The 24,967-nt window shown below is 38.5% G+C and overlaps 1 protein-coding gene across 2 annotated transcripts in view; it reads right to left on the reverse strand.

The window, feature by feature from the left end:
- Positions 1-1,388: 1,388 nt before the first annotated feature.
- Positions 1,389-24,967, reverse strand: part of LOC120533251 (zinc finger protein 501-like) — a 45,694-nt gene continuing 22,115 nt past the window's right edge. Inside the window, exon 3 of one of the 2 annotated variants that reach the window (XM_039760043.1) lies at positions 1,389-6,619. In XM_039760043.1, coding sequence (XP_039615977.1) covers positions 5,484-6,619 — 1,136 coding nt within the window. In that variant the 3' untranslated portion in view covers positions 1,389-5,483. The remainder of the gene's footprint in view (positions 6,620-24,967) is intronic. The other variant, XM_039760042.1, reaches the window with a different exon arrangement.

Below are 24,967 nucleotides of genomic sequence, written 5' to 3' on the forward strand. Positions count from 1 at the left end.
ACCACAGAAAACTACATATGGAAAGTAACATTTAAAAAAATATATATAGCATTTTCGAGTGGAATATTCCTTTAAGAAGGCAAGTGCTAAGCTGAGGTGCACAAATGGCAAGATGAATATCAGTTTTAAAGTATGGGTGAAGTTGTGATGTACAATGGAGGGTGTGCAGGTTATTAAACATTTGGAACTGATGGGATCTCTACTACTAGGTTAGTGTTTAGGGATTGTATATATATATATGTGTGTGTGTGTGTATATATGTATATATATATATATAGGAACGGATATTAGAGGTCTGTGGCAAAGTGCAGTTTTTAAGTAAATATTTGGAACCTGGAGCATGCAAGCTCTGATCAAGTGCGGGTGGGTGTAAGCACTCATTGCTTTAGGGTTGACGGACATTCACAGCTCGGAGGAGGCAGAGTACCACACCTGCACTCAATTTGGGCGTATAAAAGGAGCCTGTGTGGCAGTTAAGGGGAGAACAGTAAAAGATTTTTGAAAGCGGAACATGAACAGGAAGGAATGGAGGTTAATGGAAACAGAGAAAAGGGCAGAAATGGGATGAAGCCAGTGCAATGGGGAATGAAAACAGGCAGATGAGAAAGTGAGCCCCAAGTGAGGAGCATGTGGCCAAATACTCAAGAGAGGGGCAGAGGGGCCACTCCTGCTGAGCATTAATGGAGAAGGAGTGACCAAATACCCCGGGGAGCTCCCACAAAAGTCAGATGGATGGTGGCATGAAGAGAGCATGGAGCAAAGCTTGGAGCAGCGCCCCCCTGTAAAAACGCCAACAGAATGGCAACAGGGGCCAGAGCTGGATTAATGGTTGTCTGCACCTGCCGGTGGACATCTCCTACTGAGGAATCCAAAAATGGTAAAATAGGGCGACGTCAGATTTTAGAAGGAAGCACCATGGCTCAGATTGCACTTTTAGGGACATGATTTTTCTGACCAGGATTTTTAACCTCGATTTACAGGATTACTTATTGAACTTTTTAACCTCCACGTTCACCTATTTTATGAATTATTTTATGAAAACATTTTTTACTGTACAATTAAAACACTTTTCTGTTTGGTTTTAAATAAAGCACTGTACACTTTTTCAACAACCCCATGTTGAATGTATGTGTCCTCTTTTGCCTGGCTGATCTTGGTCTATGACTGTCGATGGTTACATGTTCAAGAGACTTCTGGAAGCTCCAGGAAGCATTGAGCCAACCTGGGCCATCACAGGAACCAACATGTGTTTTTTTTTTTTAATCCCTTTTTTAAAAACCCATGCCTGCTCACTCCTGCACACACTCTGACCATTCCGTATAGTGGACTTCATTTAATCCCCCAAAACAATAAATAAACGCATACATACATAAAGCAAGCAATGTAAAATCTTTTGATTAGTTTAATTTTATTAAAAAACTAATGTGGCATATTTCACAGTTGTATCAATGAAATGTTCAGAGACTATGCTGGTCCTAGCACTGGAGGTTGAGAGGTGGTCTGCACCTTTAACACAAATGATGCACTAAGTACTGGAGTATCAGGAAGTGTTTGACAGGCCTGAGGTTTTCCTATTGAAGAGGTAATGCAGGACAAATTCAAATTGGGCCTGCTTCAACCAACACCAAGAAAAAAACCTCTGATTCAGTAACACAGTAACCAAGTGCCATGATTACAGAGGCTTACTTTATATTACAGGATTTTTTAACTTTCTGGAATAGTGAATGAATATATAAATACATGACACATTTTTTAGAACTAACTGCACATTGGAGAAATTCGTAAGGACTGAACACCAACAAATATCATCTTTTAACATAAAAACGTGATCAGAATAATTGTAGGCCAATACGCTGAACAAACATTATTGGAAAGTGACAGAAAAAACACCAAAGTAAATGGATAAATTGCAGCTCTACCAACACTTTGATTAACTCCAAATTTCATCTGATAACACAGCTGTAAATCACTGACATGTCTGCCAAGACTATTTTCATGGAAATGGTGCCCAAATCATTTATTCATTTTAGGCATGTAACCATAAGCTAAAATCTAGGTAACTCTGATGGACCTATAAACCCATGCTGGATCAATAACTGAAATCACAAGATGCTACGCCTTCCATTAAAATCAGATGCACCTCTTCAGCCTCTTCTGGAGCAGTAAGCCACTTATTTTCTTGGGAGCAAAAAAAGTAACAATTTTTCCATGGGCCTGGAAGCTCCTTTCCATACAGCCTTGGAGCTGAACGCTGTTATCAAGCTCCAAGATCCATTCCACAATACTTAAGCTCTGTGCCAGTGACCAAGTCCAGTCAGGCAAAGTAGAAAGGGAGAAGTATCATTAATTTAAGATGAAAATTTCACTGCCTACATTCTTGTACAAGAAAGACTCACACTATCCTACTGAAGTTACAAAGGAAATGGCAAAGAGTTTATGAGGCAAACCCCAAACCACAGACAAAGGACCATGTAGCAAAACAATACAGTGTGCCCTTCACTGCAAGCTCAAACTGTAAGACAAGGGACCCAATTCCACACAACAATGGACCTCATCCTTAAATAATTGGTGTTGTTAATCTGTTTATCTGGACCAAGATAAAACATAGCTCTAAATAGTACACATCTAGACCTCCTTTGTCACATTTGATTGTTTCTGTGTACCAGGCACAGGACTATCAGGTTAGCTTTTTTTTTTCCCTCATGATTTTCATTACAATGGAAAACTGAACAGATTACAATATGCAAGCTTTCAAGGTAACTCGGGCCCCATCTTCAGGCATTTGGTAGGGCCCGAGTTGCCTCGAAAGCTTGCACATTGTAATCTGTTCAGTTATCCAATAAAAAGGTGTAATTTTGCTGGACTTCTCATTGCATCCATAATGGCCAACACGGTACAGCACCCTGCCATTAGATCGGAAACAAAAGCCTTGAATTACAACATTACAGTTTAGCCCTTTGCAGTGGGATGTCCCAGTGAAACGTTGAACCAAAATTACAGTAAAACCAAGAATATCAAGAAGACCAGTAAATGAACTCAGTCAGCCTCTTCGGTATTGTCTTGTCATCACATCCTATGTCTTACACAAACATTTTTCATATTTCTATAATCCTTGTATTTTTCAATAAATGGTAGCCCGTTTCTTAAAATGAGTGGGCTTTAGTAACCTTTTTATAAGTCTTAACAGCCATGAATGCCCACCTACATAGAAAAGCAAAGAAAATAAATTAGGAGCCTGACTGATGTATCTAATTAACTGGTATAGCACATGCAAAACTGAGGACTAGTTGATTATCATCAATTAATTAATTTCGCTACACCTTTCTTACATCAGTTTAATTATCCAAATTTATCAAACTGGATAGGTCTTGCCAGTTGATTTTGGTGTGATTTTTTATGTCGTTAGAGATCTCTCTCTCTCTCTCTTTTTTATTTTTTTAAAATCACTCTACAAATGTACTCTTTGCCAACAGTCTGCCTTAGTGTCTTAAGGTTTAGATCTGCTCCTTCATTAATCTCCAAAAGGTTCTTCTGGCTCCAATTTACTGATAACAGTGATGATTGAGGTCAATATTTTTAATTGATGTTAATTACCCATTTGTGAAGGTCAATCTGGCACATCGGTCAACTCCAAACGTCATTTAGATGTTATTGAAATATTCTGTAACCAAGTGCAGATGCTCTTCAAGGTGCCAGTTGTTGGAGCCGTAGCCTCAAGGTATCCCTAAAGAACAGTGGAGTGACAATTTAACAATTCAGTTGATTTTTAGTGCTGATGTTGAACCACCCATGACCAACATTATTGAGGAGGGCACTTAGGGGGTTTGATGCCAGACAGAACAAGAGTCTCCTTGGAATGTTTCTCCCCTTATTATATATTTGGTGAAACTGCCGATATGTTTGAAATTACATAGCATTAATAGGGAAACTCAAAAACAGTTGTTTACATATAATTGTAAGCATTTGTGGATCAAGGAGTCTGATACACTATTACAGGTATTTAATAGTCCATCCACACCACACTTCAGCTTCTGCCTTTCTTGCATAACTTTATAAAAGCTGGTCTTTTCTTCCATATGACCTTGCTTTATTTTCCTTTTGTACTGTTGCACATGAAGTATTTTGATCTGGGTGCTTAGAATTCTATCAATATCTTTTGCTTTAAAGAATTTATGTACAGGGGAGAGGAAGGCAAAGGGGAGATTATTTTCTTCCCGAGTTTGATTGCATGAAGATTTTTCCTGTAGCAAACCATTGTTTTGTTGTCTGTTGTTGTTCCATTAACTTACTTTTACACTCAGTCATATTGTGACACTGCAAATTTAGGTTCACATGTTAGAAGCTGGGTATGACATCTGCACAGGGTGCACTCCAGTTAGGAGCCATTCTGAGTTTGTTTTCCATTTCTTTGGCTTTACTGCATGCCATTTCATTTCTTTCATTTGGGTGTTTTTTGTTCTATAATTTGCTTATCCATGTTGCTCCTTTATTGTGTTCTTGAGCATTGTCTTATATTTTTCTCCAAAATGTTTCAGTGTCTTTTTGGTCTAATGGTGAAGTTACTTCCAGGGTGCCCCCGACTTAACTTCCATAAGACTTCTTTGGATTGCCTCTAAATAGTCTGTTCTGCACCCTTTCTTAGGGTTTCTATTTAAATTCTCATAAGCTTTGGGTTTCTGTCTGAATTCTAAGTTTCTTGTTTGATATGGTGAAGTTCATGTGTTAATACACATTTGTTTCTTTAATTGTTGTATTTTTCCTGGAACTTTGTGATTTCACTCCTTTCATATATACCTTGATTAATGCCACCACTTCCAACAGGTCGTTTTTTCTTTTCTTCACTCAGTTTCATCTTGGGTGGTGTGAAAATTTGTTAATGTTTTCTTAACTTTATGTTCTTCTGTTTTTTCTGTTCACTAATTAATCATGTTTTGTGTTAATTCATTGCATAGTGCTGGGTTCCTCTCTCTCTCAGTTCTGGCCTTATTCACCTCACTTGCAGTACTGGAACGTCAGCCCTGGTCACTTGTCTTTTCAATCAACTTTTGTATTCTTATCTGATGATTAAGTCCAAGAGTTCTTCTTTCATTTCTTGGGCTTCTTTGTCCTTTAACCATGTTGTCATTTCTGCTCTTGCTGGGTTGCTTATTTTGCTTGTTTTGTTCTCTTTTGGATCTGGATGACTGCAGATTTTCTTTTTTGTTGTTTTTGTTTTCTAATTCTGGATGCTTAGCTTGTTTGGTGTTTGGGTTCATCAGATCTTGTGCTTTTGGGTGGTTACGCTGGAGTTTAAGTTTCATTGTCACTTACAATCTGACATAACTTACTCAATTCCTTTCTTAACTCCTCATTATTGTTGGTATTTCACTATTTAAGAATCAGTTGCTTTTAAGGACATTCTGCTTCTGGCCGATAATCACTTTATCAGTTCATTCATGTTTGGATGTTGAGTTCTGAATTTGTCTTCAAATCTGTCTTCCCTTTTACTCAATTTGGCTATGAGTGTGTTCATGTTGTAAATGCTGCTTTGTTTCTTGTATTATTTCTTCTTTTGCTGTTCTTTGGAGGTATTCTAATTTCTCATGACTTATTTGTTTTCTTTCTTTAATTATTCCAATTAGGGATCTTAAATTTGCATCTGTCACCTTATCCAATTTGGAAATCGAAATTATATTTCTGTACTGCAGTTTTTCACGAGCCCTACTGGCATATCCTTTAGTTGGGAACTTAGGATCAGTTGCATAGAAGTAGCAGTACATGATCTCCTCTTTGTCTTCAACTGACCACTGGATTGTTCCTCCTGCTCTTATTTTCTTACTCACAGTACTGCTGTGTTGACTTGTCCGTTCTATAGTAGTGGGACCAATGTGAATTATTTTGTGGCTTTGAAGACTGCTCATTTTCAAAAACTGCTTACCACACTCAGAACAGCTATATGGCTTCTCTCCTGTATGAATTCGTTTGTGACTCTGAAGATGGCTACTTTGCGAAAACTGTTTGCCACATTCACAACAGGAAAATGGCTTCTCTCCTGTGTGAATTCTTGTGTGGGCCAATAGAATCTTTTTCCATGAAAATTGTTTGCCGCATTCTAAACAGCAATACGGCTTTTCTCCCGTGTGAACTATAGTGTGTCTCTTAAGACTGATCATATGAGAAAACTGTTTGCCACATTCAGAACAGCAAAACGGTTTCTCTCCCGTGTGAATTCTTGTGTGGCTCTTAAGATTGCTCATTTTCAAAAATCGTCTCCCACATTCCAAACAGCCAAATGGCTTTTCCCCTGTGTGAACTTTTTTGTGGCTCTGAAGATTGCCCACTTTTGAAAATCGTTTGCCACATTCAGAACAGCAGTATGGCTTCTCGCCAGTGTGAGTTCTTTTGTGGCTCTGAAGTTGGCTCAGATTTGAAAATCGCTTACCACATTCACTACAGCAATATGGCTTCTCTCCAGTGTGAGTTCTTGTGTGTGCCAGAAGGCTGCTCTTCAATGAAAATTGTTTGCCACATTCGTTACAGCAATACGGCTTTTCTCCGGTGTGAATTCTATTGTGTCTCTGAAGAGCACTCCTGTGACAGAATTCTTTTCCACATTCAAAGCAGCAGTGGCGATTTTCTCCTGTATGAAGTTTAAAAAGAAAAAAAAAAAAAAGCTTTTTCACATTTTTTTCTGGTATTAACTTCAAGTTACAGCATTACAAATGCACAAAAATATACATAACTTATTAAATTTTGCCTTCTGCATTTTAAACTACTCACCACATGAATATAATCACTGTAGCCAAGAAGCTGAAATAGTATACTAAATAGATTGTGCGAGACAGACCAACTAAAAAGATTATTGGTAACATTTTATTAACTACATTATAGATCATCATGCTCTTATAATATTATTCAAAATTATATTACTCTGAATAAGCAGTGGCAGGAGAAACAAGGACCATTCAGCTTTTTGATGCACCAATGACATTTATGCTCATCATTATAATCTTATGTTATGACAGTACACATACAATCATGGTCGAAATTATCGGCACCCCTGGAATTTTTCCAGAAAATGCACCATTTCTCCCAGAAAATTGTTGCAATTACAAATGTTTTGGTATAAACATGTTTATTTCCTTTATGTGCATTGGAACAACACAAAAAAAAAACAGAGAAAAAAAGCCAAATCTGACATCATGTCACACAGAACTCCAAAAATGGGCCGGACAAAATTATTGTAACCTTTTAAAAATTGTGGGTAAATAGTTTTATTTCAAGCATATGCTGCTCATTTGAACTCACCTGTGGCAAGAAACAGGTGCTGGCAATATAGCAATCACACCTGAAGCCAGTTAAAATGGAGAAAAGTTGATTCAACCTTTCTGTTGTGTGTCTGAGTGTGCCACACTAAGCATTGAGAACAGAAAGAAGAGCAGAGAATTGTCTAAGGACTTGAGAACAAAAATTGTGAAAAATATCTATAATCTTAAGGCTACAAGTCCATCTCCAGAGATTTTCATGTTCCTTTGTCCACTGTGCACAACAACATAATCAAGAAGTTCACAACACATGGCACTTTAGCTAATCTACCTGGACGTGGACGGAAGAGAAAAATTGATAAAAGACTGCAACGAAGGATTGTCCGAATGGTGGATAAACAGCCCCAATCATCTTCAAAACATATTCAAGCTGTTCTGCAGACTCAGGGTGCAACAATGTCAGCTTGAACTATCCGTCGACATCTGGACAAAATGAAACGCTATGGCAGAAGAGCCTGGATTATCCCACTGCTGACACAGAAACATAAAAAAGCCAGACTGGAGTTTGCCAAAATGTATTTGAGGAAGCCAAAATCCTTCTGGGTGAACATCTTATGGACAGAAGAGACCAAGGTAGAGCTTTTTGTTAAAGCTCATCATTCTACTGTTTACAGAAAACAAAATGAAGCCTACAAAGAAAAGAACACAGTACCTACAGTCAAACATGGTGAACGTTCTAAGTTCTGATGCTTTTGACTATGTGCAAGGCATCATGAAATCTGAAGACTACCAAAAGATATTGGGGTGCAATGTAGGGCCCAGTGTCAGAAAGCTGGGTCTGCGTCAGAGGTCATGGGTGTTCCAGCAGGACAATGACTCCAAACATAACTCTAAAAGCACCCAGAAATGGTTGAAGACAAAGTGCTGGAGAGTTCTTAAGTGGCCAGCAATGAGTCCGGATCTAAATCCGATTGAACACTTATGGAGAGATCTCAAAATTGCTGTTGGGAGAAGGCCCTTCAAATCTGAGAGACCTTGAGCAGTTTGCAAAAGAAGAGTGGTCAGAAATTCCAGTTGAGAGGTGTAACAAGCTTGTTGATGGTTATAGGAAGCGCTTGATTTCAGTAATTTTTTCTGAAAAATAGTGTGAAATGTCAGATTTGGCATTTTTTTCTCTGTTTTTTTGTGTTGTTCCAATGCACATAAAGGAAATAAATATGTGTATACCGAAACATTTGTAATTGCAACAATTTTCTGGGAGAAATGGTGCATTTTTCTGGGAAAGTTCCAGGGGTGCCGATAATTTCGGCCATGAGTGTATATTATGTTAATCAAATTGAAATTTTCCGTTAAATTCCATTTTTAATCTAATTTGTGTATCAATGAATATAAATGCTGTCTTGTTTAACTATTTCTGTCAGAATTATAACTGGAACCTCCAATTACTCCAAGTCATGATAAGCACTATACAAAACAAGACAAATAAAAATAACAACAGCAATAAATTGAACAAAGTTCCTAAATCTGCCATTAGCACAAGTCTTTGTAATGCATTCTTTTAGTAAGTTTTCATTAATAAATGACAGGTGACTGCCATCTTTTGGTTCATTTCAGTCACATTAGGAGATTGTCCTGATAACATTACATGAAAGAATACTTTCAACCGTATGCAGAAGCTAATGTTTATACTCACACCAGAGAAGTTAACAACAAGCAGGATAGACATGGAGAGCAAGTGGTACAAAATGTTGTAAGGTTACAGATACATGTCAGTGTTAGACCTACAAGTGAGACCACTATGAAATAATAGCTTAAATGACTAGAACATATTTACAATTATGGGTTTTCTTTGAGATTTCCGGGTTTGTATCATAAGTTGTTGTGCTTAAAAGGAATTTCATTTATGGCGCTTTTCCATTGCATAGTACGGCACAACACGGTTCAGTTCAGCTCACTTTTGGGGGGTTTTCCACTGGGAACAGTACCTGGTCCTTTTTTTAGTACCACCTCAGCCGAGGTTCCAAACGCGCCGAACCGTTACCAAAACGTGACGTGTAAACTCTGCTGGTCACTGATTGGCCGGAGAAAATAGTCATTACTGCGTCACTGGCTATTCTTTTCTTTAAAAGGTACACACACGCGGAAGTTTGTGTCCCACCTCTCCATCGCTGGACGCAGTTTGTTGCATAAGTGGATGAATGTTTCTTCAGACATTCGAAAGTTCTCCACCCACTGAGTGTTTGTAAAACCGGGAACAATCACATCCCACCACTCTGAAGCACGGTTAAATGTCCAAACAGATGGTCTGTTACAAAATGTGGAAGATCTGTAATATACAGAATCAGCATTTTAATGTTACACTGACAGTTAAGTTCATTTTATGCTTTGCAACAGTGATAAAAGTTAGCTAGTGATGTGCTTTTTTTAGATGCTCACCCTTGCGCGTCGTCGAGCTAAAGTGTTGTCGTTGTCTGCGTGTTGTTGTAAAAGTTCCACGGTGTCACGGCAGTAGAGGCGGCGCAACTATAACAACACGTGAATAATCCCGCCCACTCTAAAGCGGTACTAAACTGCAGTCGAAACACAAACTGAGCCGAACTAAGGTGAGCTGTACTGAACCGTGCTGTGCCGTACTATGCAGTGGAAAAGCGCCATTAGTGTTTTCTTGTGTTACAAGGCAGTACCTTTACAGTTAGCTCATCATACAGAGACTCTTGTTTCTGTTTTGGTATTCCTGGCTACCACAACTCCACTAGTACACATGGGTCAAGCTGCAGGGTTATTAGCTGGGATTCACCATTTACTGATGTTGTAGTGAGCAAGGGGGCATATTCCCCAGCAGGGGAGCAGTGGTTCAATGGAAACATCTCCCCAACATTCTCCACAGATGCCTTTAAAGGGGTGTTGACCCCTAAATTCTGTTCTTTCTCTATACCCACAACCATTAGCTTGCTTTCCCTGCTAGCTCTCTAGTAATCTCACTTATTTTAGACCCGGTCTTGCCAGCACTACAAAGATGTTAGATGGTTGCTGTGCTGACAAACCCCCTGCACCCTGGTCTCAGGGTGGTTTCAGTGATCTTGGTTGGAAAAACCTAACTGCTCCCTCGAGATCCGAGCACATTTCCCACGCCTTGCCAGAGTTGATTAGGGATGTGGGTTTTCCTAACGCATTCTCTTATAAGTTTCCACCTGGCTTGATGAATACTATGTATTTGGGTTTTGCTAGATTGAAGGTATTATTCGTTCCCATCATGCAACTCTTCAGAAAGCTGACTAGCTTTGTTGGGACCTGATCGTGCCAACAACTGAAATGTCCCTGTGTCAGGGCAATCTTGCATCCTGAGTGGGTGGTATCACAGGCTTGCATTGATGTTGTTACAGAGTAGGCAGTTCTTTTTCCTTACATGAATCAATGTGACACTGTGGCACAGTTTTATTCTACTCCAGGGTTAACATGATATTATACTATCCTCCTGTTTACAAGAGCAATAACCAACCACCCCATACCTATTTTCCAATTTGTTTGCCAACATTGATACTGATTGCATTGTTTCATTCTCTCTTTACCATACAGTTGCCATTTGGTTCTTGCTTTTCATTTAAACTAGAAACACTGTGCACATATAAACAATGGCAATTTAAGGGTATGCTGTGTAGTACGGCAGCTATTAGAGAGTTTATTTGGGAACATTGGAAAAAATCTTTATAATGAAGTAATTAATGAAGAGAAAAGGACACTTTCGAGTGGGTTTTGATAACTACTAGTAACTACTTAAAAGATCATTGTAATGGTATTTCATTTTTGTATAGGAAAAATGGCTATCAATAATATAAGACTTAGGAATGTATTATTTCCCATTGAAGTTACTGGGGATTATGTTTTTGAATTACAAGAGACAAGTCTTATGTAGAGTTTTTCCAGAATGCAATGTTTTTAAAGAGAAAAAGACTGTTTAATACAACAATGTTAAATTGCTAAACCTAACAATATTCAAATGCACAAACACCTAAACTACATTAAGTATACAGCCATTTCAATTTGATTGACAAACAGATCTTGACAATGTCAAGTCAGTAACAAATGAAATACTTCAACTGTGCACAAACCCATGTCCCTATTTTATTTAATTTGACTTTAATTTAAAAAAGCCTCTTCACATCTTCTCTTAATCTTCATTGGCTCAGTCTAACATCACTCAAGTTCCCTCAATATTTCAGGTCAAGTACTGCAGTTCACTCATTTTTAAACTAGGACTCATGACTGTTATACAACTTTTGTACCACCTTTGAACTTGAATGCTACACACTCTAGGTGCTAAATAACTCACCTATTAAAAAATTCAATTGCTTCTGTGCACTGCTTTCTTATACATAGTGATAAAATTAATAGAAGATTCAAAGAATTTACATCAAGTACAATTTCAAATTAGCCTCATTGTGCTATGTTCTCTAATAATTTTTACGCTCAAGTAGGGTCATGTTTTATATTTATCGATATCTCTGAATTCACAAAACATACCCTATACCATTTCTAGTTTCCACTTACTCCTGCCTCTTCTTTCTAGGACAAGCATTTTATCAAGCGGGGTCATTTTTGCTAAATCGCCTGTAATTTGACCTCTCCAAATTAGAATCATTGCTGTTATTGAACTATCTGGAGTATAAACACATATTTGGTCTCTTTGTAAAGGTAACATTCTCTAGTTTCACCCTTAGCAGTCAGAATCACTGTAGGTGTGACTGATCAAAAGATATGCACATTAGAACTCACAGAAAAAATGAATTTTTTTGTTCTCGCCTAAGTTTTTTTGTGAAAATAAAGGCCTCTATAGCTGCAGTAGGTAGGTGGGGACAAAAACACACTATGTACCAACAGAATAACTTGTTGACTACTCACATTTCAAATTTGAAAAGAATACCTGTAAAATGACATTTTACACCAGTTTTTATGTGGGCATGTCCAGGTGCTTTTTAGAGGGACCTATGGTTTATCCATTATCCACATTTTGGAGCGTATGGAAAAAGTGTAATAACTTTTGAATGCTTCGACCCACATATATCAATGAGGACTCTACTGAAAGCTTTCACCTAAAGGAATCTATCTCTACATACAGTGTCACTCTATTAGTATGGAAATTCATATTCCATAATAAAAACAATAAAAAATACACATTTCAATATAAAAATAGTCAAAACAAGTCTTATGGGCTAAAAATATATATATATATATATATATATACACACATATTTTTTTGCACACAAACTATATAAATTTTTTTACAAACTGTTACAATACAGCTCAGTGTTTTTCCATGTGCCACTGATTGTAGCAATCCCTATCAGGCAGAAAGCACAAGGGCGTATCACATGTCGCTCTCTGCCATTAGACGTCTCCTGGTACGATAGATCACTGTCACGCCGCGTACATGCCTCTATTACTTAATCGAGAGTGTATTTACGTATATCTGTACTTTTATCCATATTTAAAATGCAAAAAAAACTAGGTGAAATCACAATAAACAACTATGCACCAACTCTGCAGACTGGCACAAATGCCAGCTTCGCGCAGCTCCGATCGGTTTTGTTTACAAGTTGGTATGGCAAGTTACATATCGAAATGCTCAGCTGCTCATTGGCTCTAAGTTTGGAGTGACACTCACAGCGTCCAATCAAACAGGTAGATTATACCAGGGTTTGGAGTTGTGCGTCATCGTTCAGCTGTCTGTGACACTCGTTGGCTATACGAGGTGCCAGTCACCCCCCAGACCCATCGTAATTGGCCAACTTAGGTGTCAATCAGAAGCTAACACTTCCGTGTAACATGCTTTAGCATGGTTATTGCCGACAGAAACAAATTACGTCTGATATGATCAATAGAGATGAAAAAAAATGTCGGAGCTAGTCTCGAGTTAAAAAAAGTTTTCTGGAGTTTTTGTCCCTTTGAGGATCTATCGTGTGTTTTGGACCTAATCGTTTTACTGGATTATATTCCCTGGAGCCTTACGGACAGAATGAGATCAATATTGCTCGGAAATATTGATGTTTGACTTGCAGAGAGCCTTCAAAGGTAGTCAAAGGTAGGAAAAGTCAGCTCTTAAAAACTATTACTTCTCTGTAAAAAAGGATTTAGTGTCAGTGCTGTGGTTGTTGTGTGTTTATATCATCGGAAAGACGAGACTCTGAATTTTCATTTGATGTGTAGTATGTCGAGGTGCATGACAGAGGGGCATGCACACATGGCTGTGATATGATTGTGACGTCGTAAAATCGTCGTTATGTACCGGGACCGGTACGTGTGCATGTTAAGGGGATGTTCTGGGGAACAATGTATGGAAGCTATGAACTGCACAGTGGAAAAAAAAAAAAAATATATGGGATAGCCCTTATCTCATATGTTTGAGATATTTTCAGGTACATACAGGACGCTTTTACGTATGTACAAAATCTTTTCACATACATGAGATAAAGATAGATTAAAAAAAGTAAAAAAGTGTATTTTCCTACCTAATCTTCAGTGCCTGCCTGATCCACGTGCGCATGCACAGAAGGAGTGACCGAGCTGCGCAACATGTGCAGAAATTTACTGTTATGACAGTGACAGATCAGCATTTTTTTTTTATTTTGCAACACGAGTTCCCATCCATGCGCTCTCTGCTTAATAAAATTACTTTCATAACACTGCCCGATTTGTGCTGCGCATGTCTAATGTTTTACGACACACATCACTTGTCAGATTCAAATTGTACTTGTGACTCATTTTTGTATTTCAGTTTATCTCCATCAATAAGTGGACTTCTTACTGAAAAAGAGGGGGACTTTTCAATTTATAACGTCTTGCAAGAATATTTATCACCTGAAAAATGTAACTCCAGTCGAATGAAGAGCGAGCGAACTGTGAACTTTATAATGAATACGTAAGCTTTTTGTGAGTACAGTGCATCCGGAAAGTATTTACAGCACATCACTTTTTCCACATTTGGTTATGTTACAGCCTTATTCCAAAATGGATTAAATTCATTTTTTCCTCAGAATTCTACACACAACACCCCATAATGACAACATGAAAAAAGTTTACTTGAGATCTTTACAAATTTATTAAAAATAAAAAAATTGAGAAAGCACATGTACAGAAGTATTCACAGCCTTTGACATGAAGCTCAAAATTGAGCTCAGGTGCATCCGGTTTCCCCTGATCATCCTTGAGATGTTTCTGCAGCTTAATTGGAGTCCACCTGTGGTAAATTCAGTTGATTGGACATGATTTGGAAAGGCACACATCTGTCTATATAAGGTCCCACAGTTGACAGTTCATGTCAGAGCACAAACCAAGCATGAAGTCAAAGGAATTGTCTGTAGACCTCCTAAACAGGATTGTTTCGAGACAAATCGGGGAAGGTTACAGAAAAATTTCTGCAGCTTTGAAGGTCCCAGTGAGCACAGTGGCCTCCATTATCCATAAGTGGAAGATGTTCGAAACCACCAGGACTCTTCCTAGAGCTGGCCGGCCATCTAAACTGAGCAATCTGAGGAGAAGGGCCTTAGTCAGGGAGGTGACCAAGAACCCGATGATCACTCTGTCAGAGCTCCAGAGGTCCTCTGTGGACAGAGGAGAACCTTCCAGAAGGACAACCATCTCTGCAGCAATCCACCAATCAGGCCTGTATGGTAGAGTGGCCAGACGGAAGCCACCCCTTAGTAAAAGGCACATGGCAGCCCGCCTGGAGTTTGCCAAAAGACACCTGAAGGACTCTCGGACCATGAGAAACAAAATTCTCTGGTCTGATGAGACAAAGATTGAACTCTTTGGTGTGAATGCCAGGTGTCACGTTTGGAGGAAACCAGGCACCGCTCATCACCAGGCCAATACCATCCCTACAGTGAAGCATGGTGGTGGCAGCATCATGCTGTGGGGATGTTCTTCAGTGGCAGGAACTGGGATACTAGTCAGGATAAAGGGAAAGATGACTGCAGCAATGTACAGAGACATCCTGGATGAAAACCTGCTCCAGAGCACTCCTGACCTCAGACTGGGGCGACAGTTCATCTTTCAGTAGGACAACGACCCTAAGCACACAGCCAAGATATCAAAGGAGTGGCTTCAGGACAACTCTGTGAATGTCCTTGAGTGGCCCAGCCAGAGCCCAGACTTGAATCCGATTGAACATCTCTGGAGAGATCTTAAAATGGCTGTGCACCGACGCTTCCCATCCAACCTGATGGAGCTCAAGAGGTGCTGCAAAGAGGAATGGGTGAAACTGGCCAAGGATAGGAGTGGCAAGCTTGTGGCATCATATTCAAAAAGACTTGAGACTGTAATTGCTGTCAAAGGTGCATAAACAAAAGTATTGAGCAAAGGCTGTGAATACTTATGTACATGTGATTTCTGTTTTTTTATTTTTAATAAATTTGCAAAAACCTCAAGTAAACTTTTTTCACGTTGTCATTATGAGGTGTTGCGAGTAGGATTCTGAGGGAAAAAAATGAATTTAATCTATTTTGGAATAAGGCTGTAACATAACAAAATGTGGAAAAAGTGATGCACTGTGAATGCTTTCCAAATGCACTGTACACTATATTAATGAAAAATGCAATAAGGATTTTCAATTTTAGTTGCAATATCATCTTTGGAATCTCGTGGTTTAAAGGTAAAAGCCACAGTATCTATACTAATAAATGGCAAAGCCCTCACTGACTCACTCACTGAGTGACTGACTCATCACTAATTCTCCAACTTCCCGTGTAGGTAGAAGGCTGAAATTTGGTAGGGTTATTCCTTACAGCTTCCTTACAAAAGAAGAAATTCTACGCGTAATGGTCATAACTGGAAGCTGTTTTTCTCCATTTACTGTAATGGAGATGAGCTTGAAACCCGTGGGGGCGGAGTTTTGTGTGACATCATCACGCCTTCCACGTAATCACGCAGTACGTAGAAAACCAGGAAGAGGCCCAAAAAGCGCTGAAGAAAACATGCATTATATAATTGAGAAGGCAGCGAAACAATAAGAAGCGAGCGAGTGACATATACAACCATATTCATGAGTTCTGCTACTTCGGAAACAAAGCACGATGTAAACCTAAACTTTAAATTAAGTTCATAGACAGGCTGCCACTGGCGTTTGTAATTTAGTGCCTACCTATATAAGGCCGTCCGTCAGCGGCAATCCAATAGCAAACTGCCACGGGTAAATATTCACAGGTGAAGGACTGTGCTTATGCAGAGGAAGATGAGATGGTCAGGGTGGTGTTTGGCACAAACTCAGCGAAACTGCGAGAGAACGTTTTAAGTGCCGGGACTTCGGTAACATTAGATACAGCCATGGACATAGCACGACATGGCACCAGCACAGCTGGGAAACTTCGATGCATGTACACTGAGCTGCTCACGTGAACTGACGCGTGCACAGACAAAAGCAACAGTTCCAAAGAGCGCTGAACAAAAACGAATTACACAATTGAAAAGGCAGCAAAAAATATGAAGCGTCTGATACATACAAGCATATTCATAAATGCAGCTACTGTGGAAACAAAGCACACGGTGGAAAAGTCAATGTCCCGCTAAAGGAAGACAGTGTAAAAAAAACCCGTGCATGCAGTGTGTCGGTCTCAGATAAAGAAGAAGACGAGCTGTTTATTGATGCAGTAAGAAACAAATCGATGAATGAAACCTGTCATCTTTACAACGATTGACAAACACGGAATGTAACTTGAACACAACACATCCTACAAATATGAACCTGATTGAAAGAAATAATGATAATCAAATCCTTGATGACAGCAACACTCAGTAAAACTCACAAAACAATTACTGTATATTGACAGTCATGTTACGTCATTTTTAAAATGTTCCCTTTTCTTTTTCATAGCTTCTTTAACACACTACGTCTCCGCTGCGATACGCGGGTATATATATATATATATGTATATATATACCCCGATCTACATATTCGAATAATAGATACTTTATTCGCCATCAATGATTGTTTTGGTAAAGCCATACTTAGTGTATTCATTAGATGAACGGTAAAAAAGTAAGAGCGAGGGGAGGATGACTTATTGAGGCATGCAAGCAAAACCACAATAGCACGCGGGCTTGATGTACGAAAAAATATATCTTTTCAAGTTCTATTTAGTCCATATGTGTCAAACTCAAGGCCCGCAGGCAACATCTGGCCCGGCGTGTAATTATATCCGCGCGAGATCATTTTATATACTGTATTATTGTTATTAATGGCCCGGGGATATGAAGCACTGGTAACACAATAAACTACAGATCCCATAATGCAGAGCTTCAGCTGCCTTGCCGAACACTTACCGCGTCCCCGTCGTCTCTTCAGTCTTTTCCTTACTTTGCGAAGGAAGCAGCTTTCTCAGAGCTTCTACACTGTTTTATAAACGAACGATATATAAGAAAGTCCTTTTTCCTTGCTTCGCCAACGAAGCAGCCTTTTTATTTAATCCATGGGTTCTCCGCTGTTTCATTGTTCATTTATTACGATTTTTATAGTTATTGTGTAGGTTTTATTTAATCCACGGGTTCTCTTCTGTGTTCACTGCGGTGTCTTCTTTAGTTTACGACCTTTGCCAAGGAAGCAGCTTTCTCACAGCTTCTGCCCGGTTTTAAAAATGAACCACATACAAGAAAGTCCTTTTTCCTTGCTTCACCAACGAAGCAACCGTTTTATTTAATTCACGGGTTCTCTTCTATTTTATTGTTCATTTGTTACGATTGTTACAGTTATTGTGTAGCTATTTTAGACTTACTTTACTGTTCAAATACCCATTTCCTTTATTTAATCCACGGGTTCTCCGCAGTTTTATTGTTCGTTTATTACGATTGTTATACTTATTATATAGGTATTTTATACTTTGTTTACTGATCAAGTAATCATTCCCTTTATTCTTCCAACTATACCCCTATTAAAATGTCTATCGACGTGATTAACATCAATGAAAGAATGTCTATGCCCGGAGATGGCGCCTGTCTTTTCCATTCTCTGTGTTACATATTGCACGGACATATCAGGCTCACTTTTGATATCCGCAAGAACAGTGCCTCAGGTGACACAGTTTTTATTCCTCGCATCCCCGTTATACCATCTAATCTCCCATTTCAATTCAAACGCGTTCAATTTCCAGTAAGGCTCTGCTTCGCAATGACAATTAATAAGTCTCAGGGACAAACACTACAAAAGGTTGGCATTGATTTGGAGGCAGGATTGCTTTTCACATGGCCAACTGTATGTTGCATGGTCAAGAGTGAGCTCAGCACACAGCTTAGTCATATTACAACCAGAGGGCCGAACTGACAACGTGGTATACAGAGAGATCCTTAACAATTAATTTTTTACATATTTTCCTTCAGTCTAAAAATGTTTACTTTTTTATTAATAAAAATATTCAGACAGTATTTCACCGCTGCGAAGCGCGGGTATTTTGCTAGTTTTACATATTAGGCTTAACAAATTAATGGATGTTTTTTATTTTTTTCATAACATCCTATTAGCATTTGCTGGCATGTTTTTTTAAACATTTGTCCACATTTTTTGACCTTAAAAAGAGTGAACTGAATGGTAATTAAGCAAAACAATTTAATTTAGGTGTCGAATTAGGAATAGAATTAGGAGAACATGACTGACACTCGACTGGTGTAAAGTGTGCCCTCCAAAGCCATCAGTATTTTTTAATTATGTTGATATCAGATTACATTATTACAATAGTTTTTCCATAATAAAGTTAACAAATATACAATGATGGCTATATTACATACAAAATACCTGAGCTTCGCAGTGGAGAAGTAGTGTGTTAAAGAAGTTATGAAAAAGAAATGAAACATTTTAAAAATAACTTAACATGATTGTCAATGTAATTGTTTTGTCACTGTTATGAGTGTTGTGGTCATCAAGGATTTGATTATCATTATTTCTTCCAATCAGGTTTGTATTTGGAGGATGTGTTGTGTTCAAGTTACATTCCGTGTTTGTCAACCATTGTAAAGATAACAGGTTTCATTCATTGAAGTGTTCACTACCCAAATCGGTACTCATGAATCTAAGATGTTTAACAGGCATTTCCAGTATTAAGTTGTGGATTTGCCTGCAAATATATTGATATGTCTACAAAGGCTTGTTCAGATTCAGAGTGTTGTTCGTTTCTTACTGCATCAATAAACAGCTTGTCTTCCTCTGTATCTGAGACTTCACACACTGCATTCACGGGATTACTTTCCCAGTCCTGCAAACTTTAGTGAAGTTGTTCAATTTACCACATTTTTTACACTGTCTTCCATTAGCTGGATATTGACTTTTTCCACTGTGTGCTTTGTTTCCGCAGTAGCTGCACTTATGAATATGCTTGTATGCGTCACTCGCTTCATATTCTTTTGCTGCCTTCTCAATTGTGTAATGTGATTTTTTTGTTCAGCGCTCTTTGGCGCTTTTTCTTGTTGTCTGCGTACTGCGTTCAGTCAGTTCACGTGAGCCACTTGGCGTACCTGCATCGAAGGTTCTCAGCTGTGCTTGTGCGATCTCGTGCGATCTTGTGATGTCCACAGCTTTATTTAATGTTAGCTAAGACCCGGCACTTAAAAGTTTCTCTCGCACTTTCGCTGAGTTTGTGCCAAACACTAATCTATCTCTGACCATCTCATCTTCGTTTGCATAAGCACAGTCCTTCATTAGCAACTTTAACTCCGTTACAAAGTGATCAAAAGTCTCGTTTATACCCTGCGTCTTCTCATTAAACTTGTATCTCATGAATATTGTATTCGTCTTAGGCATGACAAACGCCAGCGTGTCAATGAACTTAATTTAAATTTAAGCTTTACACCTTGCTTTCCTATTGATATGTCTACAAAGGAAATCGCTACTCGTGAATCTAAGATGTTTAACAGGCATTCCCAGTATTAACTTTTTGATTTGCCTGCGAATATTTAGCGGCAGCGTGTCTATTGGATTGCTGCTGATGGACGGCCTTATATGGGCAGGCACTCAATTACGTGGGAGGCGTGGGTATGGGGGACGCAGTATAGACAGGCAGCCAACTACGTGGGAGGCATGGTGATGGGGGACGCAACTCCACCTCACACGGCGACCGAGCTGCAGGCTATGGCCGTATATATGTATGTAAGTAGGATTCAGTTATAACGGTTTCGTGTAGAATTTTGAAATGAAACCTGCTTAACTTTAAGTAAGCTGTAAGGAATGAGCCTGCCAAACTTCAGCCTTCTTCCTACATGGGAACTTGGAGAATTAGTGATGAGTGAGTCAGTGAGTGAGTCAGTCAGTGAGGGCTTTGCCTTTTATTAGTATAGACAAGAGTAGCAACAGCGAAGTTATGCAGATAATAGCATTACAAATAGTTAATGAAGCAGCTCAGAATCGTACACGTTTGAATTACTTTAGTGTGTTTTCCGTTTTTAAAAGCTATGTCTAGCATATTAATGTCCATACAGAAAGATGTAACAGAGGGTCTAACATTCTGAACTTTACACTTATGAATAGGAAGTTTACAAAGCAAGGCAACCACAGTTACTGCATTTTCTAACATTTAGTCTTCAAAATTGTATACAGAAAAAGAAGAATACTTAAACAGTGAGATATTGGTTTGTCATTCAACACAGTAACAGAAATAAATCTTTAGAAAACATTTTGGAATAGGAGCAGAAGTAAAAAGAAATGTGAGAGGGGATTTATCTTCATTTGTACATAAACTACAGGGAGTGCAGAATTATTAGGCAAGTTGTATTTTTGAGGATTAATTTTAATATGGAACAAACACAGTGCTATCAGTCAATCCAAAATGTTAATAAACCTGAAACCTGAATGTTTCACAACGGAAATGTGAGTGTGAACATCATCAGGGGAATACATATGTGCGCACAATTATTAGGCAACTATTAGTGTGCAGATTTATTATTCAACTAAAGGAAAAATGAAAATTTTCCCATCTCACTTGTTTATTTTCATCTGTTATAGTGAGAATAATAAACACCTCAAAATTTACAAATAAACATCTCTGACATTTCAAAAAAAATAAATCAATCAATCAATGACCAATATAGCCACCCTTCTTTCCAATAACAGTCATAAGCCTTTCCATTCATGGAGTCTGTCAGTTTCTTGATCTGTTGACGATCAGCTTTTTGTGGATCAGTGACTACAGCCTCCCAGACACTCTTCAGAGAGGTGTATTGTTTTTCTCCCCCGTAAATCTAGCGTTTAAGAAGTGCCTACAAGTTCTCGATAGGGTTTAGGTCAGATGAGGAAGGGGGGCCATGTCATTATTCCTTCATCTTTAAGGCCTTTACTGGCTGGCCACGCAGTGGAGAACTTCGATGCAAGTGATGGAGCATTGGCCTGCATAAAAATCATGGTCTTTTCCTGTATCACTGTTTGAAGAAAGTGTCTTCAAAACTGGCAGTAGGTTTGGGAGTTGATTTTGAGTTCATCTTCAATGCAAAAGGTCCAACTAGCTCATCTTTAAAAATACCAGCTCATACCAGTACCCCACCTCCACGTTGGAGTGGAGCTCTGTGCCCATTACTGATCCACAGGTCCATCCATCTGGTCCATCAAGAGTCACTCTCATCTCATTGGTCCATAAAACCTTTGAAAAAAATCTGTCTTCAGATATTTCTTGGCCCAGTTTTGACGTTTCAACTTATGTTTCTTGTTCAGTGGTGGTTGGGTTTCAGCTCTCCTTACCTTGGCCATGTCTTTGAGCACTGAACACCTTGTACTTCTGGGCACTCAAGGTAGGTTGCAGCTCTGGAATATGAAAGTACTGGAGGATAATGGGTTCCTGGTAGCTTCACGTTTGATTCTTCTCAAATCTTTGGCAGCTAATTTGCGTCTTTTGTTCTCAACACGTTTCTTGCGACCCTGTTGACTATTTGCAACAAAATGTTTAATGGTTCTGTGATCACACACCAATATCTTAGCAATTCCAAAAGTGCTGCATCCCTCTGAAAGACTTTTTACAATTTTTGACTTTTCAGAGTCAGTTAAATCTCTTTTTTGGCCCATTTTGCCTGAGGAAAACTAGCTGCCTAATAATTCTGCACACCTTGATATAGGGTGTTGATCTCCTTAGGCCACACCCTCCCTCATTACACAAATACACATCACCTGACGTGCTTAAATCCAATAAGCATTCAAGTTAATACAGCTTGGAGTTGGAATATACGCATTAAAAATGATGATATGGTCAAAATACTCACTTGCCTAATAATTGTGCACACAGTGTACATTTTGGCAATATATTAATGTCATACTTATGAATTAATTTTTTAGTTGGGTACTATTTATTTATAATTTTGAAATGGATTTCTTTAACCTTGTTTGGTGGAAAAACTTCTATTGCAGAAAACAGGCAACTTTAAAATGTACATCCAAAGCTATCAGAGAAGTGTGGTGTGCGTCTGATGTGGCACAGTGACAGGCTGGGCACCTACTGTTGTCACTTGTTCTTAGCTAATCATTTAAGCTGTTGGTTTACAAGGAGTACACACACACACACACACTTAACTGAATAAGAGAAGGCTTTCTCTTCAGAAATGATTTATTTCTTATTGCTGCAGTTAGAAAAACAATGCCCCTTTATTGCATTTTTTTTTTCTTGACCCTACAGGATTCCCGGTAGTAACCAGCCTTCCATGTGGCTGAACAGATGCCAGTGTACCCGAATTCTGAGACACTACTGGATGTTCTTTTCTTCTGCTTTTAAGATTTCCAATTCGAGATGATGTGCAGTTCATGTTAGATTTGCTATTTCTACAGTTAAGACTACCAAGGCTTTCAGTTTCAGAAGTCATTTGTGCACAATTCCTGCAAAGACTCCCTATATTTGTTATTTGATCTGTAATATTTTGCTGCCTTGAATACTGTACCGTATGGTTGCTCACTCTGTCCAGTAACTTAACATGGGCTTTTTTATTTTAGACAGGAAAGCCTCAGAGTGTGCATCCTCACAAACACAAGGACTGAGGTGCATCAGTACCAGCAGTCATTAAAAAGGATTTTGAAAGAAGAACCAAGACTTGATTTTAAATTAAAACAAAACTAAGGCAGGAGAGAAAAACAAAGATGTTTTCATGTAAGTAACAACACCTGAGTACGTCACATTAGAAGTTCAGATATACAGCGATTGTAACATAATGTCTACTGTATGCATAATGTAAAAGGAAAAAAAATATGCTACATTTAATGACAATTAAGTTGGGGTTCTTTCAAAATCCAACAAAAAAACCACAGTAATTATTATTATTATTAGTTAGACTTTACTCTAAGCAGAACTTTATCTATTTTTATGGCTTACTTTGGTAATAATTGATCTGCAGGTGTACCAAGGAAGGAGGCAGAACAAGAAGTGTACACTTTATTAATGTTTGAACTTCGTTAGTGAACATTGTGTATCTACTGTGTTTATGTTTTTAACAGTTACAGTGAAGCAGAAGAGTCCAGTCGTGTTATGGGGCAGTAGTTAAAGAAAGAAGGAAGGAGGGATGTGTGCCATGTTGAAATACTGGGTGACCCTTCTGCCTGGCACTTCTAGAATCCTCCCTCTCAATCTCTGGTCTGGATCTGCAGTGCCTTTGCCATGTGATCACGAGGTATTGGCTTATTTTGTTTTGTTTTTTTTTTCCTCTTCTGAAAATGGTCTCAGTCTCATTACACTGGCTGCCTGTCTCACATAGAATTGATTTCAAGGTTCTATTAAATAATTAGAAGGTTTGGAGTATTTTAGACACTGCCTGTATTTTGGAGTGTCTGCTCCCAACATTTCTTTTCTCAAATTTTGCTTTGCTTTATATTCCAAGATCAACCATAAAAACTGGCAGCTTTCTGTACTCGCGCAACAAAATCTGGAATGCTTTGCCAATAGAGAAGTGCCAGGCTACAAATGTCGATAATTTCAAAATTTATAATTTGGCTTTTTCTAAATTACTTGCATTGGTTGTAATAAATTAGAAATGGTACTGTGTACAGTTTGTAAGATCTGCACTGGGCAGTAACTTATGCTGTGCTTCTCGGTTGTCTTTTTCCAGTTTATTGCAATGGTGCCACCCTGCGTCCCCACCATCTGTTACATCAACTCAAACTGTCTGTGATGCTGGAGAAAAGAAAAGTTCACAAGACGTCGTGAAATGGAATTGTTATTGGACTGAGATGGCGAGATTGGATGGGAGCTGTGCAGGCTTTGGCTTGGGACCCCCAGAGGTTTATTACCTCCGGCAACCTTGAAAGCTGCAAGTTTGTCTTTGTCCCCAGCCATTTGACCATGCAGTGTATTTATTACAAAGGACAAGGACCCCTCCATTTGCTTCTTATTTACTTTTATAATACCTTAAATTTTCTTTGTAACTGTCATTTTTGTAGAGCAATTTGAGCTACACTTGTAAGCAAAAGTGATACAGAAATATTATTACTGAACAACTGTTAAGGGACAGATCAGGAAAAATGTCAGTTTAAACAGAACACATTTTTATGGAATATTGCTGGATAATAACTCTTTGACTCTGAGTAGTATCTTGTTCATAAAGCTAAAGTAGCATTTTTTTCCTTTTTTGACAAATTTAATGATTCACTTTTACTGTGTTCAAAACCGGGGCTAACATTTTTTAATACCAAGGTAAAAATCTGTAAATATATTTGTGTTCCCTTTCCCTAATAGTTTTTAACACCTCGTCATTGTTCGCCATTTTCATTGTATTTGTGTTCTAGT

The sequence above is a fragment of the Polypterus senegalus genome, chromosome 8 (assembly GCF_016835505.1).
Source record: "Polypterus senegalus isolate Bchr_013 chromosome 8, ASM1683550v1, whole genome shotgun sequence".
In the NCBI taxonomy this organism is placed as follows: Eukaryota; Metazoa; Chordata; class Cladistia; order Polypteriformes; family Polypteridae; genus Polypterus; species Polypterus senegalus.